At 53.2% G+C, this 18157-nt stretch overlaps 1 protein-coding gene across 1 annotated transcript in view; it reads right to left on the bottom strand.

The window, feature by feature from the left end:
• The window catches only part of SLC13A2 (solute carrier family 13 member 2), a 38516-nt gene extending 20359 nt beyond the window's left edge, over positions 1 to 18157 (bottom strand). The window contains exons 1-6 of the mRNA XM_078883553.1: positions 17929 to 18157; positions 14435 to 14551; positions 9574 to 9702; positions 3313 to 3449; positions 2037 to 2159; positions 1 to 68 (exon numbers count right to left, since the gene is read on the bottom strand). The exon at positions 1 to 68 is cut by the window's left edge and continues 187 nt beyond it. Coding sequence (XP_078739679.1) covers positions 1 to 68; positions 2037 to 2159; positions 3313 to 3449; positions 9574 to 9702; positions 14435 to 14542 — 565 coding nt within the window. The 5' untranslated portion in view covers positions 14543 to 14551; positions 17929 to 18157. The remainder of the gene's footprint in view (positions 69 to 2036; positions 2160 to 3312; positions 3450 to 9573; positions 9703 to 14434; positions 14552 to 17928) is intronic.

Below are 18157 nucleotides of genomic sequence, written 5' to 3'. Positions count from 1 at the left end.
CGCTTGCACAAGACGCTGCCCGAGGGGGAAGGGGGGGAAGTCGCGAATTGGACAAAATGAGGACGCTGCTAACGGAAACTCAACAAGTTAATTTTTACTGCATTTAACTTCATTTAACTTTGTATAGATTAATGTAATATAACCCTTACGAGATTAGTAACATAGGATACGTTTAAACTAACAGTAACTTTGTAAAGTTGGTAACTTATATTTCGATGTAAAGCTTTCGTGACTGCAGGGATTCATCTTCTTGGTTCTTTCGGTAAAGTCACGTAGAAGGGAAATAATAAAGTAATAACAAATAAAACATAATAAAAATAAAACTTAATAAAATAATAAAATTAAAACATGATAAAATAATAAAAATAAAACTTAATAAAATACAAAAATAGAACATAATAAAATACAATTCTCAAACATAATAAAATGCAATTGTGAGAATTGTATTTAATTTCGATTTAAAGCTTTCGTGACTGCAGGGATTCATCTTCTTGGTTCTTTCGGTAAAGTCACGTAGAAGGGAAATAATAAAATAAAAAAAATAAAACATAATAAAATACAATTCTCACGACGTTTCGGCCACAACGCAAGCAGCCGTCCTCAGGTCCTCAGGTGGAGAACAGGTCATCACTCATAGAGACCCTTACTCAGAGACCTGTAGATACCCAGTGGCCCACTGAGACCCACAGAGAAAGACCCATACAGACCCCCCAGAGAACGATACTCAAAGAGACCCACAGAGACCCATAGAGACTCATATAGAGCCTCATATAGACTGATAGAGACTCACAGAGACCCATAGAGACTCACATAGACCCAAAGACACTCATAAAGACTCACAGAGACTCACAGAGATCCAGAAACGTGTTAAGACTGAGACTCACAGAGACTCATAGAGACCCATACTCGCCCAGAGTCATACTAAGACTTTGTTTATTGTGCCAGGTCAAGTCCGAATGAGTTGCCAAGTAGCTCTAGTTCTGAAGGAACCTCGCCATCACAAATAATAGAAGCTCAGCCAACTTACCCACTCACCCACACACTCACCCACACACTCACCCACACACTCACCCACACACTCACACACACACTCACCCACCCACCCACCCACCCACACACTCACCCACCCATTCACTCACATACTCACTCACCCAAACACCCACCCACCCACTCACCCACCCACTCACCCACACACTCACCCACCCACATACTCACTCACCCAAACACCCATCCAACCACTCACCCACCCACTCACCCACACACTCACCCACCCATTCACCCACATATTCACTCACCCAAACACCCATCCACCCACTCACCCACCCACTCACCCAGATATTCACCCACATCACTCACCCACACACCCACACACCCACGCACCCACCCACCCACTCATCCACCCACCCACCCACCCGCACACCCACCCGCTCACCCGCCTACACGCTCACCCGCCCACCCGCTCAACCGCCCACCCGCTCAACCGCCCACCCGCTCACTCGCCCACCCGCTCACTTGCCCACCCGCTCAACCGCCCACCCGCTCACCCACAAACCCGCCCACCCACACACTCGCCCACCCACACATTCGCCCACCCACCAATCCGCTCAACCACCCACCCGCTCAACCACCCACCCGCTCACCCACCCACCCACCCACTCACTCACCCACCTTTTGAGACGTCCACCACCACCTCCTCCTCATTCTGCAACTCCGAGTCAGAGCCTTCGAACGACAAATTTGCAAAGCTGTGCATCTGCACCTGATGATCATGATCATCATGATCATCATGATTATCAGCATCATGATCTCGCTGTTGCTGATGCCGCTGCTGCTGATGCTGCTGATGATGCTGCTGATGCTGCTGCTTCTGCTGATCTTTCTGCTGCTGATGATGATGATTGTGATGCTGCTGCTGCTGATGATCATAATCATGATCTTGCTGATGCTGCTGATCTTTCTGCTCCTGCTGCTGCTGATGATGATCTTGCTGCTGCTGCTGATGATGATGATGATGATCTTGCTGCTGATGCTGCTGCGGCTGATGCTGGTGAAGCTGCTGCAAAACGGCCTCGCTGATGGGCATCATCATGGCGGTGGTGGCGGTGTTGTTGATCCACATCGACAGGAAGGCGGTGGCCAGCATGAAACCCATCATCAACCTGGGGGGAGGTAAAGCGTGGCACTTGTGGTGATGACGGTGAAGAAGATGTTGGTGGTGATGTTGGTGGTGGTGATGGTGGTGATGATAGTCCCGCAAAAGCAACCCCCTACCTCCTCGTTGTGCCGGACGGGCAACGCTGTTGTGGACAATGCTGTGGGGGGAGGGCTAATTCCGATTTGCCTTCTCCCCCATGGCGTCTGTGACCACCACAGCGGCCAAATGGGGGCTCTGGACAGGTGCGAGGGGGCTGGAAACCCCTCCACCTTCAATAAATTACCACAAAACCAAGTAAAAATATCTAATGAATAAGCTTGTGCCGCAGGCCCCGGGGGGACAGGCGTCTATGACGTCTCCTGGCCAAACCCCATTTGGTGGAGCCAGGAGATTGAATTTTTACCCTCGCGGCTCCGAATACGGAGGAGAGGCTGCCACTCCTCAGTCGGGAGCTGGACCAGTACCGCCTGGATCTCTGTGGCATTCAGGAGGTCCGGTGGAGCGGCTCTGGCTCCTGCCACCATGGGGGGTGGACAGTCCTCTACTCGGGGCAGGAGGCTGCCAAACAACAGGGAGTGGCTCTTCTTCTGAACAAAATAATGAAGGGGGCGTGGGAGCGTGGCGGTGAGGTGTGGGAAGCTGTAAGCCCCCAGGCTACTTTGGGCTCGCCTTGTTGATGATGGTGGTGGTGATGATGATGGTGGTGATGATGGTGGTGGTGATGGTGGTGATGGTGGTGGTGATGGCGGTGGTCGTGATGGTGGTGGCGGTGATGATGATGTTGATGACAATGTTGATGATGGTGGTGATGATGTTGAGAACAATGTTCATGATGATGGTGGTGGTGGTGATGATGGTGATGGTGGTGGTGATGGTGGTGGTGATGGTGGTGATGATGGTGATGATGTTGATGGTGATGGTGGTGATGGTGGTGGTGATGATGGTGATGGTGGTGATGGTGGTGATGATGGTGATGGTGATGATGTTGGTGGTGATGGTGGTGATGATGGTGATGATGAGGTTGGTGATGGTGATGATGGTGGTGATGGTGGTGATGTTGGTAGCGATGATGGTAATGATGTTGGTGGTGATGATGGTAATGATGTTGGTGGTGATGATGATGGTGATGATGATGATGTTGGTGGTGATGCCATCACCTGGCCGGCTTGACCCCCACGGCGAGCAGCACCCTCAGAGCGAGGCGACGGTGAAGGCCGCAGTCCTGGACAGCGACGGCGACCATCAGACCCCCCACGAACAGCATCACCGTGTCCCGCAGATACTGCATACACACCTGGTGCCATCACCATCACCACCATCATCACCATCACCATCATCATCATCACCACCATCATCACCACCATCACCACCATCATCATCACCATCATCACCACCACCATCACCACCATCACCACCATCATCACCATCATCACCATCACCATCACCACCATCACCAACATCATCACCATCACCACCATCACCAACATCATCACCACCATCATCACCGTGTCCCGCAGGTACTGCATACACACCTGGTACCATCACCACCACCATCACCATCACCACCATCACCAACATCATCACCATCATCACCACCATCATCACCGTGTCCCGCAGGTACTGCATACACACCTGGTACCATCACCACCACCATCACCATCATCATCACCATCAACCCCATCATCACCATCACCATCACCACCATCACCACCATCACCACCATCACCACCATCATCACCACCATCATCACCACCATCACCATCACCACCATCACCATCACCACCATCACCACCATCATCACCACCATCACCATCACCACCATCATCACCACCATCACCACCATCATCACCACTACCACCACTATCACGGTGTCCCGCAGGTACTGCATACACACCTGGTATCATCACCACCATCATCACCATCATCACCATCACCACCATCACCACCACCACCATCACCACCACCACTACCGTCACCACTACCACCATCATTATCACCATCACCACCACCACTACCACCATCATCATCACCATCATCATCATCATTACCACTATCACCACCATCCTCACCACCATCATCACCATCATCGTCACCACCACCATCATCACCATCACCACCATCATCACTATCAAGGTGGTGAGGTTGGGTGGTGAGGTGAGGGTGGTGAGGTGAGGTTGGGGTGGTGAGGTTGGGGTGGTAAGGGTGGTGAGGTGAGGCTGGGGTGGTGAGGGTGGTGAGGTGAGGCTGGGGTGGTGAGGCTGGGGTGGTGAGGCTGGGGTGGTGAGGCTGGGGTGGTGAGGCTATGGTGGTGAGGTGAGTGTGGTGAGGCTGGGGTGGTGAGGCTGGGGTGGTGAGGGTGGGGTGGTGAGGCTGGGGTGGTGAGGCTATGGTGGTGAGGTGAGTGTGGTGAGGCTGGGGTGGTGAGGCTGGGGTGGTGAGGCTATGGTGGTGAGGCTGTGGTGGTGAGGTGAGGTGAGGTGAGGGTGGTGAGTCTACGGTGTTGAGTCTACGGTGTTGAGTCTTTGGTGGTGAGTCTACGTTGGTGAGTCTACGGTGGTGAGTCTACGGTGGTGAGTCTACGGTGTTGAGTCTTTGGTGGTGAGTCTAGGCTGGTGAGTCTACGCTGGTGAGTCTACGGTGTGAGTCTACGGTGGTGAGTCTACGGTGTTGAGTCTACGGTGGTGAGTCTACGGTGTGAGTCTACGGTGGTGAGTCCACGGTGTGAGTCTACGGTGGTGAGTCTACGTTGGTGAGTCTACGGTGGTGAGTCTACGGTGGTGAGTCCACGGTGTGAGTCTACGGTGTGAGTCTACGGTGGTGAGTCTACGGTGGTGAGTCTACGGTGTTGAGTCTACGGTGGTGAGTCTACGGTGTGAGTCTACGGTGGTGAGTCCACGGTGTGAGTCTACGGTGGTGAGTCTACGTTGGTGAGTCTACGGTGGTGAGTCTACGGTGGTGAGTCCACGGTGTGAGTCTACGGTGTGAGTCTACGGTGTGAGTCTACGGTGTGAGTCTACGGTGGTGAGTCTACGTTGGTGAGTCTACGGTGGTGAGTCCACGGTGTGAGTCTACGGTGTGAGTCTACGGTGGTGAGTCTAGGCTGGTGAGTCTACGTTGGTGAGTCTATGGTGGTGAGTCTACGGTGGTGAGTCTAGGCTGGTGAGTCTACGGTGGTGAGTCTAGGCTGGTGAGTCTACGTTGGTGAGTCTATGGTGGTGAGTCTACGGTGTGAGGCTAGGCTGGTGAGTCTACGTTGGTGAGTCTACGGTGTTGAGTCTACGGTGTTGAGTCTACGGTGGTGAGTCTACGGTGGTGAGTCTACGGTGGTGAGTCTACGTTGGTGAGTCTACGGTGGTGAGTCTACGTTGGTGAGTCTACGGTGGTGAGTCTAGGCTGGTGAGTCAACGTTGGTGAGTCTACGTTGGTGAGTCTACGGTGGTGAGTCCACGGTGGTGAGGCTACGTTGGTGAGTCTAGGCTGGTGAGTCTAGGTTGGTGAGTCTCCGGTGGTGAGTCTACGGTGTTGAGTCTACGGTGTTGAGTCTACGGTGTTGAGTCTACGGTGGTGAGTCTACGGTGGTGAGTCTACGGTGTTGAGTCTACGGTGGTGAGTCTAGGCTGGTGAGTCTAGGTTGGTGAGTCTACGGTGGTGAGTCAACGTTATTGAGTCTACGTTGGTGAGTCTAGGGTGGTGAGTCTAGGCTGGTGAGTCTACGGAGTTGAGTCTACGGTGTTGAGTCTACGGTGGTGAGTCTACGGTGGTGAGTCTACGGTGTTGAGTCTACGGTGGTGAGTCTACGGTGGTGAGTCTAGGCTGGTGAGTCTACGGTGTTGAGTCTACGGTGTTGAGTCTACGGTGGTGAGTCTAGGCTGGTGAGTCTACGGTGTTGAGTCTACGGAGTTGAGTCTACGGTGTTGAGTCTACGGTGGTGAGTCTAGGCTGGTGAGTCTACGGTGTTGAGTCTACGGTGTTGAGTCTACGGTGGTGAGTCTACGGTGTTGAGTCTACGCTGGTGAGTCTACGGTGTTGAGTCTACGGTGGTGAGTCTACGGTGTGAGTCTACGCTGGTGAGTCTACGGTGTTGAGTCTACGGTGTTGAGTCTACGGTGTTGAGTCTACGGTGGTGAGTCTACGGTGTTGAGTCTACGGTGGTGAGTCTACGCTGGTGAGTCTACGGTGTTGAGTCTACGGTGGTGAGTCTACGGTGGTGAGTCTACGGTGGTGAGTCTACGGTGGTGAGTCTACGGTGTTGAGTCTACGGTGGTGAGTCTACGCTGGTGAGTCTACGGTGGTGAGTCTACACTGGTGAGTCTACGGTGTTGAGTCTACGGTGTTGAGTCTACGGTGGTGAGTCTACGGTGGTGAGTCTACGGTGGTGAGTCTACGCTGGTGAGTCTACGGTGTTGAGTCTACGGTGGTGAGTCTACGGTGGTGAGTCTATGGTGTTGAGTCTACGGTGGTGAGTCTACGCTGGTGAGTCTACGGTGGTGAGTCTACGCTGGTGAGTCTACGGTGTTGAGTCTACGGTGGTGAGTCTACAGTGGTGAGTCTACGCTGGTGAGTCCACGCTGGTGAGTCTAGGTTGGTGAGTCTACGGTGGTGAGTCTACGCTGGTGAGTCCACGCTGGTGAGTCTAGGTTGGTGAGTCTACGGTGGTGAGTCTACGCTGGTGAGTCTACGCTGGTGAGTCCACGCTGGTGAGTCTACGGTGTTGAGTCTACGGTGTTGAGTCTACGGTGTTGAGTCTACGTTGGTGAGTCTACGGTGGTGAGTCTACGGTGGTGAGTCTACGGTGTTGAGTCTTTGGTGGTGAGTCTAGGCTGGTGAGTCAACGGTGGTGAGTCTACGGTGTGAGTCTACGGTGGTGAGTCTACGGTGTTGAGTCTACGGTGGTGAGTCTACGGTGTGAGTCTACGGTGGTGAGTCCACGGTGTGAGTCTACGGTGGTGAGTCTACGTTGGTGAGTCTACGGTGGTGAGTCTACGGTGGTGAGTCCACGGTGTGAGTCTACGGTGTGAGTCTACGGTGTGAGTCTACGGTGGTGAGTCTACGTTGGTGAGTCTACGGTGGTGAGTCCACGGTGTGAGTCTACGGTGTGAGTCTACGGTGGTGAGTCTAGGCTGGTGAGTCTACGTTGGTGAGTCTATGGTGGTGAGTCTACGGTGGTGAGTCTAGGCTGGTGAGTCTACGGTGGTGAGTCTAGGCTGGTGAGTCTACGTTGGTGAGTCTATGGTGGTGAGTCTACGGTGTGAGGCTAGGCTGGTGAGTCTACGGTGTTGAGTCTAGGCTGGTGAGTCTACGTTGGTGAGTCTACGGTGTTGAGTCTACGGTGTTGAGTCTACGGTGGTGAGTCTACGGTGGTGAGTCTACGGTGGTGAGTCTACGTTGGTGAGTCTACGGTGGTGAGTCTACGTTGGTGAGTCTACGGTGGTGAGTCTACGGTGGTGAGTCCACGGTGGTGAGGCTACGTTGGTGAGTCTAGGCTGGTGAGTCTAGGTTGGTGAGTCTACGGTGGTGAGTCTACGGTGTTGAGTCTACGGTGTTGAGTCTACGGTGGTGAGTCTACGGTGGTGAGTCTACGGTGTTGAGTCTACGGTGGTGAGTCTAGGCTGGTGAGTCTAGGTTGGTGAGTCTACGGTGGTGAGTCAACGTTATTGAGTCTACGTTGGTGAGTCTAGGGTGGTGAGTCTAGGCTGGTGAGTCTACGGAGTTGAGTCTACGGTGTTGAGTCTACGGTGGTGAGTCTACGGTGGTGAGTCTACGGTGTTGAGTCTACGGTGGTGAGTCTACGGTGGTGAGTCTACGGTGGTGAGTCTAGGCTGGTGAGTCTACGGTGTTGAGTCTACGGTGTTGAGTCTACGGTGGTGAGTCTAGGCTGGTGAGTCTACGGTGTTGAGTCTACGGAGTTGAGTCTACGGTGTTGAGTCTACGGTGGTGAGTCTAGGCTGGTGAGTCTACGGTGTTGAGTCTACGGTGTTGAGTCTACGGTGGTGAGTCTACGGTGTTGAGTCTACGCTGGTGAGTCTACGGTGTTGAGTCTACGGTGGTGAGTCTACGGTGTGAGTCTACGCTGGTGAGTCTACGGTGTTGAGTCTACGGTGTTGAGTCTACGGTGGTGAGTCTACGGTGTTGAGTCTATGGTGGTGAGTCTACGCTGGTGAGTCTACGGTGTTGAGTCTACGGTGGTGAGTCTACGGTGGTGAGTCTACGGTGTTGAGTCTACGGTGGTGAGTCTACGCTGGTGAGTCTACGGTGGTGAGTCTACACTGGTGAGTCTACGGTGTTGAGTCTACGGTGTTGAGTCTACGGTGGTGAGTTTACGGTGGTGAGTCTACGGTGGTGAATCTACGCTGGTGAGTCTACGGTGTTGAGTCTACGGTGGTGAGTCTACGGTGGTGAGTCTACGGTGTTGAGTCTACGGTGGTGAGTCTACGCTGGTGAGTCTACGGTGGTGAGTCTACGCTGGTGAGTCTACGGTGTTGAGTCTACGGTGGTGAGTCTACAGTGGTGAGTCTACGCTGGTGAGTCTACGGTGGTGAGTCTACGCTGGTGAGTCTACGCTGGTGAGTCTACGCTGGTGAGTCTACGGTGTTGAGTCTACGCTGGTGAGTCTACGGTGTTGAGTCTACGCTGGTGAGTCTACGCTGGTGAGTCTACGGTGGTGAGTCTACGGTGGTGAGTCTACGGTGGTGAGTCTACGGTGTTGAGTCTACGCTGGTGAGTCCACGCTGGTGAGTCTAGGTTGGTGAGTCTACGGTGGTGAGTCTACGCTGGTGAGTCTACGCTGGTGAGTCCACGCTGGTGAGTCTACGGTGTTGAGTCTACGGTGTTGAGTCTACGCTGGTGAGTCTACGGTGTTGAATCTACGCTGGTGAGTCCACGCTGGTGAGTCTAGGTTGGTGAGTCTACGGTGGTGAGTCTACGCTGGTGAGTCTACGCTGGTGAGTCCACGCTGGTGAGTCTACGGTGTTGAGTCTACGGAGTTGAGTCTACGGAGTTGAGTCTACGGTGGTGAGTCTACGGAGTTGAGTCTACGGTGTTGAGTCTACGGTGTTGAGTCTACGGTGGTGAGTCTACGGTGGTGAGTCTACGGAGTTGAGTCTACGGTGTTGAGTCTACGGTGTTGAGTCTACGGTGGTGAGTCTACGGTGGTGAGTCTACGGAGTTTAGTCTACGGTGTTGAGTCTACGGTGTTGAGTCTATGGTGGTGAGTCTACGTTGGTGAGTCTAGGCTGGTGAGTCTAGGTTGGTGAGTCTACGGTGTTGAGTCTACGGTGGTGAGTCTACGTTGGTGAGTCTAGGCTGGTGAGTCTAGGTTGGTGAGTCTACGGTGTTGAGTCTACGGTGTTGAGTCTACGTTGGTGAGTCCACGCTGGTGAGTCTACGGCGGCGAGTCAGCGCTGTTGGAGGCGTCTCACGTCCGACGACTTCATGACCCCCAGTAGCGGGAACATGAGTGCGGGCAGCAGGGCGGTGACGGACAGCGGCAGCGTCTCGCACGTCCAGAACACGGCCATGACGATCACCGTGTAGGCGCAGCGAGCCTCCTGCAACCGCACGGACCAAGGCACCGGTCTGTGTGTGTCTGTGTGTGTGTCTGTGTGTGTCTGTACACGTGTGTGTGTGTGTGTGTGTCTGTGTGTGTGTGTGTGTCTGTGTGTGTGTGTGTCTGTGTGTGTGTGTGTGTGTCTGTGTGTGTGTGTGTCTGTGTGTGTGTGTCTGTGTGTGTGGGTGTGTGTCTGTGTGTGTGGGTGTGTGTCTGTGTGTGTGTGTGTGTGTCTGTGTGTGTGTGGGTGTCTGTGTGTGTGTGTCTGTGTGTGTGTGTGTCTGTGTGTGTGTGTGTGTCTGTGTGTGTGTGTCTGTGTGTGTGTGTGTGTCTGTGTGTGTGTGTCTGTGTGTGTGGGTGTCTGTGTGTGTGTGTCTGTGTGTGTGGGTGTCTGTGTGTGGGTGTCTGTGTGTGTGTGTCTGTGTGTGTGTGTGTCTGTGTGTGTGTGTGTCTGTGTGTGTGTGTGTGTGTGTCTGTGTGTGTGTGTGTCTGTGTGTGTGTGTCTGTGTGTGTCTGTGTGTGTGTCTGTGTGTGTGTGTCTGTGTGTGTGTCTGTACACGTGTGTGTGTGTGTCTGTGTGTGTGTGTGGGTGTCTGTGTGTGTGTGTCTGTGTGTGTGTGTCTGTGTGTGTGCGTTAGTATGACTAGTGATGATGGCCGTGAGAGGGAATCGAACTCACCGGGTTAGAAGCCTAGCGATAACCACGACACGACCATACACACACACACCTGTACACACACACACACCTGTACACACACACACACGTGTACACACACACACACACACGTGTACACACACACACCTGTACACACACACGTGTACACACACACACCTGTACACACACACACACACACGTGTACACACACACCTGTACACACACACCTGTACACACACACACACGTGTACACACACACCTGTACACACACACACCTGTACACGCACACACACGTGTACACACACACCTGTACACACACACCTGTACACACAACAACAACCGCCATTCGCCACTAAGTGGCGGTGACGTCACCACGACGCTTGTGCCAGGCCATGTGCACCTTGAGGCCACGTGAAGTGTCGAACGCCCGCTGGCAGGAGGTCACGGGGCAGACCCAGGTGCCACGGGTCGACTGACCGAGATGACCGAGATGACTGGCTGATGCACCACCTGTGCCCCCTACTGTGCCAACTTGCTGTGCTTTAGCCACCCGGCACTCCGCTCGTTGTTGTGAGCGTCGCTCCTCCGCCCTCCGTTGTTGTTGGAGGGCGACTGCCTCCAACTGCCCAGTAGCGTCCTTCACGAGCCTCCTCCACTGAGGCCGATCTTGACACCGCTGGTACCAGTCATCGGCAAGTCCACTCAGCTCCACGTCCTCCTGTACCACATCACTCCATCTCTTCTCTAGCCCGTGCCGCGCCCGTTTAGCCCCCTCGATCCGGCCGAACAAAAGCTGTTTAGGCATGCGGTGGCTGGGCATGCGGGCTACATGACCCAGCCAACGCAGCCTTGCCTGTCGGAGGAGCTCACTGATGGGACTTTGCCCAGATCTTTCAAGGACTTGTGAGCTCCTCACACAATCCAGCCTGGTTAAACCCAGGATGGATCGTAGGCAGGCCAGCCTAAATGTTTCCAACCGGCGAAGATGCTCCACTAGGGGGGTCCACGTTTCGCAAGCATAGAGAAGGGAGGGAATGACCGTGGCCGAGAAGACCTGAAGCTTCGTGCGGAGCGACAGACCAGGTAGCTTCCACACAGCGTTACGCAACCGATGAAAAGATATTGCCGCTCGACTGATTCGGAGTGAGACCTCTGCTGATAAACTGGAGCCGGTCATGAGCACACTGCCCAGGTATGGGAAACTCTCTACTCTCTCCACAACTGCCCCATCACCGATTGGGAGTTGTGGGGGCGGAGTGCCCGATGGTACAAAATACCCAGGCAGGTGCTTAGTTTTGGTGGGGCTGATGGTAAGGCCCCACCTCTTAGTGGCACGCTCCAGTCTCAGCAGCAGCGTCTCCAACTCCTCTTCTGAATGAGCAGCTATTACCAAATCATCGGCATACATAACGTGGTTGACCAATAGGGAGCCATCCCTTGATCGCACCCGGGCGTCGATCAGCCTCCCATTGTATCTGTACCAAATGGTAATTCCCCCGGTACAGCTATTGAAGGCTTCACGAACTACGCAGTCGAAATAGATGTTAAATAATGTGGGAGCCAGAGGACATCCCTGTCGCACCCCAAGGTGTACAGGGAAAGGCTCCGACTCCCGGCCACGTAGTTTTACCCGGGCCCGCTCACCATCATGAAGGTCCTTAATGATCGTGAGCAGAGGGTCAGGGACTCCGAAAGCACGAAGAACAACCCAGAGCCCAGTCCTACTGATGGTATCATAGGCCTTGACCAGGTCAATAAAGCAGAGATGTAGGTCTTTTTGAAATTCCCTACACCTCTGCTGTAGCAGACGGACAGAAAATATGGCATCTGTGCAGGACCGCCCTTTCCTGAAACCACATTGGGGCTCCGCAAGCCTCTCCTCAGCATGCCTAGCAAGGCGATGTTGAATAATCCTTGCCAGGACCTTACCCGGCACACTGAGGAGTGAGATGCCCCTGTAGTTGTTACAGTCGGTACGGTCCCCCTTCTTAAAGAGGGGGACCACCAGGGCATCCTTCCAGTCCTGCGGAACCCGTCCAGTGGTCCAGACTGTTGTTATGATGTCATATAGGGCAGTCTGTGCACAAACGCCACCCTCCCTCAGCATTTCGCCTGGGAGATCATCTCTGCCCGGTGCCTTCCCTGGTCTCAGACTCCGGATCGCCCTCAGTACTTCCTCAACAGCCGGTACCTCAGCCAGCCACTCACAGGGGGTGACCTCTTCCAATATTTGAGGCACCGCAGCCTCAGCAGGGTTATCCCCACTTTGTGCCATGATGTTTTCCTGGCTGAAAGATTTTCCCTCCCCCAGGACCTCACAGAAATGCTCAGCAAATCTGCAAACCTGTTCCTGGGGGTCGGAGATTGGATCACCGTTTTTTCCTCTAATGATGGTAATAGGTGTGGCGCTGCAGGTTACTTTTTTGATGGAGTTAAATAGTGATTTGTGATCGCGGGCCACTGAGGCAGACTCCATCTCCTCAGCAACCCGCGACCACCACCCATCCTTACAGCGCCTCACGGCTCTCCGAACCTCCGAGCGAAGACTGCGGTAAACCTCCTCATTCTCTGACGTGGGATGCTGTAGGCGATGAGAGTGGGCCTGTCGCTTTTTCTCAATTAACCTGAACACCTCCTCCGTCAGCCAGGGTTCCCGGGGAGGTCTGGACCGCGTACCCAAAGCAGCCATTGCAGCTGCATGAGTCACAGTCTTAAACCTCGCCCATTTACCCTCGACATCAGGTGGAGTGGGGGACGATGCCAACCCCAGCTGCAAGCGATGATGAAATTCTCGCTTGCAACTTTCATCAGTTAACTTAGACCAGGCCACTTTTGGTTGGAATGGGATCCTGGGTGTACACCCACCACCGGAGTGGAAGAATGGCAGGCGCATCTTACAGATGACTAGTCGATGGTCAGAGGGCAGATCAGCTCCACGGTAGGTCCTGGTGTCAAGGACATGGGCTCGCATCCGCTGGTCCGTCACTACGTAGTCCAGCAGATGTTCTTGCTTGGACCCGGCATGCATCCATGATGTTGTGTGGATGCGCCGATGCCGGAAGAGCGTGTTAGTAATTACAAGCCCATGGGCTGCACAAAAATCTAGCAGCCTCCTACCGTTATTATTGAGCTGATCTGGCCCATGCCTTCCAATCACTCCAGACCAGGTGCCAGTATCATGACCAACTCGGGCATTGAAGTCACCCAACAAGATGACTCTGTCCCGAGTGGCCACTTTAGCCAGCACCTGTGACAGGAGGTCATAGAAAGCGTCCGACTCATCGGCTTTGCCTGCATCCCTCCACAGATGTTCGTCTTCGGTGGGGGCATAAGTAACCACGACCACCACTCCTCGCCTCTGGTTGATGGGAAGGCGAGCCCAAAGTATCCTGGGGCTTACAGCTTCCCACACCTCACCGCCACGCTCCCACGCCCCCTTCATTCTTTTGTTCAGAAGAAGAGCCACACCCTGTTGTTTGGCAGTCTCCTGCCCCGAGTAGAGGACTGTCCACCCCTCATGGTGGCAGGAGCCAGAACCGGTCCACCGGACCTCCTGAATGCCACAGAGATCCAGGCGGTACCGGTCCAGCTCCCGACAGAGGAGTGGCAGCCTCTCCTCCGCAGTGAGCGTTCGAACATTCCACGTGGCCATCCGCAATGGTTTTTCGTTGTTTCTGGAGGAGCCCCGAGGGTTAAAATTCAATCTCCTGGCTCCGCCAAATGGGGTTTGGCCAGGAGACGTCATAAAAGCCTGACCCCCCGGGGCCTCCGGCACAAGCTTATTAATTACAGGTTTGTGTTTACTTCGTAGTTTAGTGGTGGTTAATTGAAGGTGGAGGGGTTACCAGCCCCTCGCACCCGTCCAGAGCCCCCGTTTAGCCACTGTGGTGGTCACAGACGCCATGAGGGGAGAGGCCAATGGGCATTGGCCCTCCCCCCACAGCACTGCCCACGACAGTGTTGCCCGTCCGGCACCGCGAGGAGGTAGGAGGTTGTTTTGCCGGACACACACACGTGTACACACACACACACGTGTACACACACACACACACACGTGTACACACACGTGTGTACTCACCAGGCCCGGCACGATGATGGGTAGAGGCAGGGCGAGGAGTGGAGGCGCGAGGAGCAGCAGAGGGCGGCGGATCGAGCGCAGACGGCGCAGCACCAAGTCACCCCACATGTTGACCACCTCGACACACAGTGACACACACACAGTGTGACACACACAGTGACACACACTGTGACACACACACAGTGTGACACACACACTGTGACACACACACAGTGACACACACAGTGACACACACAGTGACACACACACAGTGTGACACACACACAGTGACACACACACAGTGACACACACACACACAGTGTGACACACACAGTGACACACACACACACTGTGACACACAGGCACACTGACACACAGGCACACTGACACACACAGTGACACACACACAGTGACACACACACAGTGACACACACGTACACACACAGTGACACACACAGTGACACACACACAGTGACACACACACGTACACACACAGTGACACACACACAGTGGCACACACACAATGGACACACACACACGGTGACACACAGACACACTGAAACACACAGTGACACACACATACTGACACACACAAAGACACACACACACTGACACACACAGTGACACACACACACACAGTGACATACACACACAGTACACACACACTGACACACACACACAGTGACACACACAGTGACACACACACACAGTGACACACACACACAGTGACACACACACACAGTGACACACACACCTGTGCACTCACCTGTACACACACTCACCTGTACACACACACTCACCTATACACACACACCTACACACACTCACCTGTACACACACTCACACCTGCACACACACACACCTGGACACAAACTCACCTGTACACTCACCTGTATACTCACCTACACACACACTCACCTGTACACTCACCTGCACACACACACACCTGTACACTTACACACCTGTACACACACACACTCACCTGTACACTCACACACCTGTACACACACACACCTGTACACACACTAACCTGTAAACACACACACACCTCTACACACACTCACCTGTACACACACACCTGTACACACGCTCACCTGTACACACACTCACCTGCACACACACACACACCTGCACACACACACATCTGTACACACACTCACCTGCACACACACCTGTACACACACACATCTGTACACACACTCACCTGCACACACACACACCTGTACACACACTCACCTGCACACACACACCTGTACACACACACATCTGTACACACACTCACCTGCACACACACACCTGTACACACACACATCTGTACACACACTCACCTGCACACACACACCTGCACACACACACACCTGTACACACACTCACTTGCACACACACCTGTACACACACACACCTGCACACACACACACCTGTACACAATAACACCTGCACACACACGCACCTGTACACACTAACACCGGTACACTTACCTGTACACACACCCACTTGTACACGCACCTGTACATGCACATCTTTACACACACATCTTTAAACAGACACCTGTCATCATCACCACAACAACCACCACCATCATCATCATCATCACTAACATCACCACCACCACAACAACCACCATCACCATCATCACCACCACCACTACTACCATCATCATCACCATCATCACTAACATCATCACCACCACAACAACCACCACCATCATCATCATCATCACTAACACTACCATCATCACCACCATGATCAATCACTACCATCATCATCATCATCACTAACATCACCACTACCATCATCACCACCATGATCAATCACTACCACCATCATCACCATCACCACCACAACAACCACCACCACTACTACCATCATCACTACCACTACCATCATCACCACCATGATGAATCACTACCACCATCACCATCATCACTAACATCACCACTACCATCATCACCACTACCATCATCATCATCACCACTACCATCATCATCATCATGACTTTCACCACCACGATCATCATTATCACCATCATCACCACCACCACTAACACCATCATCATCACCACCACCATCACTACCGTCATCATCACCACCACCACTATCACTATCATCATCATCATCACCACCACTACCATCATCACCATCATCACCACCATCACCATCATCACTACCACCACCATCACCATCATCACTACCACCACCACCATCATCATCATCACTACCATCATCACCACCACCACTACTATCATCATCACCATCACCACTATCACCATCACCACCACTATCACCACCACTATCACCATCACCACCACTATCACCATCACTACCACTACCATCATCACCATCATCACCACCATCACCATCATCATCATCACTACCACCAGCACCACCATCATCATCATCACTACCATCATCACCACCATCACCACTATCACCATCACTATCACCATCACTACCACTACCACGATCACCACCATCACCACCACTACCATCATCACAACCACTACGACGATCACCACCATCACCAGCATCACCACCATCACCAGCATCACCACCACTACCATCATCATTATCACCACCACTAACATCATCACTACCACTATCATCATCACCACCACCACTACCATAATCACTACCACCACCACCACCATCACCACCACCACTACCATCACCACCACTACCATCACAATAATCACAACTACCACTACCATCACCACCACTACCATCATCACTACCACCATCAGCAGCAGCACCATCGCCACCATCATCATCACAATAACGACCACCACAATCACCACCATCAATCATCGTCACTACCACAACGACCACCACCATCACAATCGTCACCATCACAATCGCCACCATCACCACCACCATCACAATCACCACCACCATCACAATCACCACCACCATCACAATCACCACCACCATCACAATCACCACCACCATCACAATCACCACCACCATCACAATCACCACCACCATCACAATCACCACCACCATCACAATCACCACCATCACAATCAATCACCACCATCAACATCATCACCACCATCACAATCATCGCCACCACCATCACCACTATCACAATCACCACCATCACAATCATCGCCACCATCACCACCATCACAATCATCGCCACCACCACCATCGCCACCACCACCATCGCCACCACCACCATCGCCACCATCACAATCACCACCATCACCACCATCATCACCACCACCACCACCATCATCACCACCACCATCACCACCATCATCGCCACCACCACCACCATCATCAATCACCATCATCATCACCATCACCACCAACACCACCACCACCACCATCATCGCCATCACCACCATCATCATCATCACCACCACCACCACCATCATCACCACCACCACCACCATCATCACCAGCACCATCATCACCATCACCACCATCATCAATCACCATCATCATCACCATCATCATCACCACCAACACCACCACCACCACCATCATCGCCATCACCACCACCACCACCTTCACCTGTAAACTTATGGCAGCAGCAGAAGAAGAATCCGCTCAATCATCACGCGCCTCTCTCCTCCCTCGTCTCTCGCCTCCCTCTTCTCTCGGGAGGCGATGGCCGAGGCTGGAATTCTTCGACTCTGAGAATACGTCCTTCGAGCCACTTAAATCTCACAGTCAACACACCACCACCACACACACTTACACACACTTACGCACACACTTGCACACACACTTACACACACAC

The sequence above is a fragment of the Lampetra fluviatilis genome, chromosome 71 (assembly GCF_964198595.1).
Source record: "Lampetra fluviatilis chromosome 71, kcLamFluv1.1, whole genome shotgun sequence".
Classification (NCBI taxonomy): Eukaryota; Metazoa; Chordata; class Hyperoartia; order Petromyzontiformes; family Petromyzontidae; genus Lampetra; species Lampetra fluviatilis.
The sequence above is the reverse complement of the archived record's forward strand: the minus strand, read 5'-3'. Positions and strand labels throughout refer to the sequence as shown.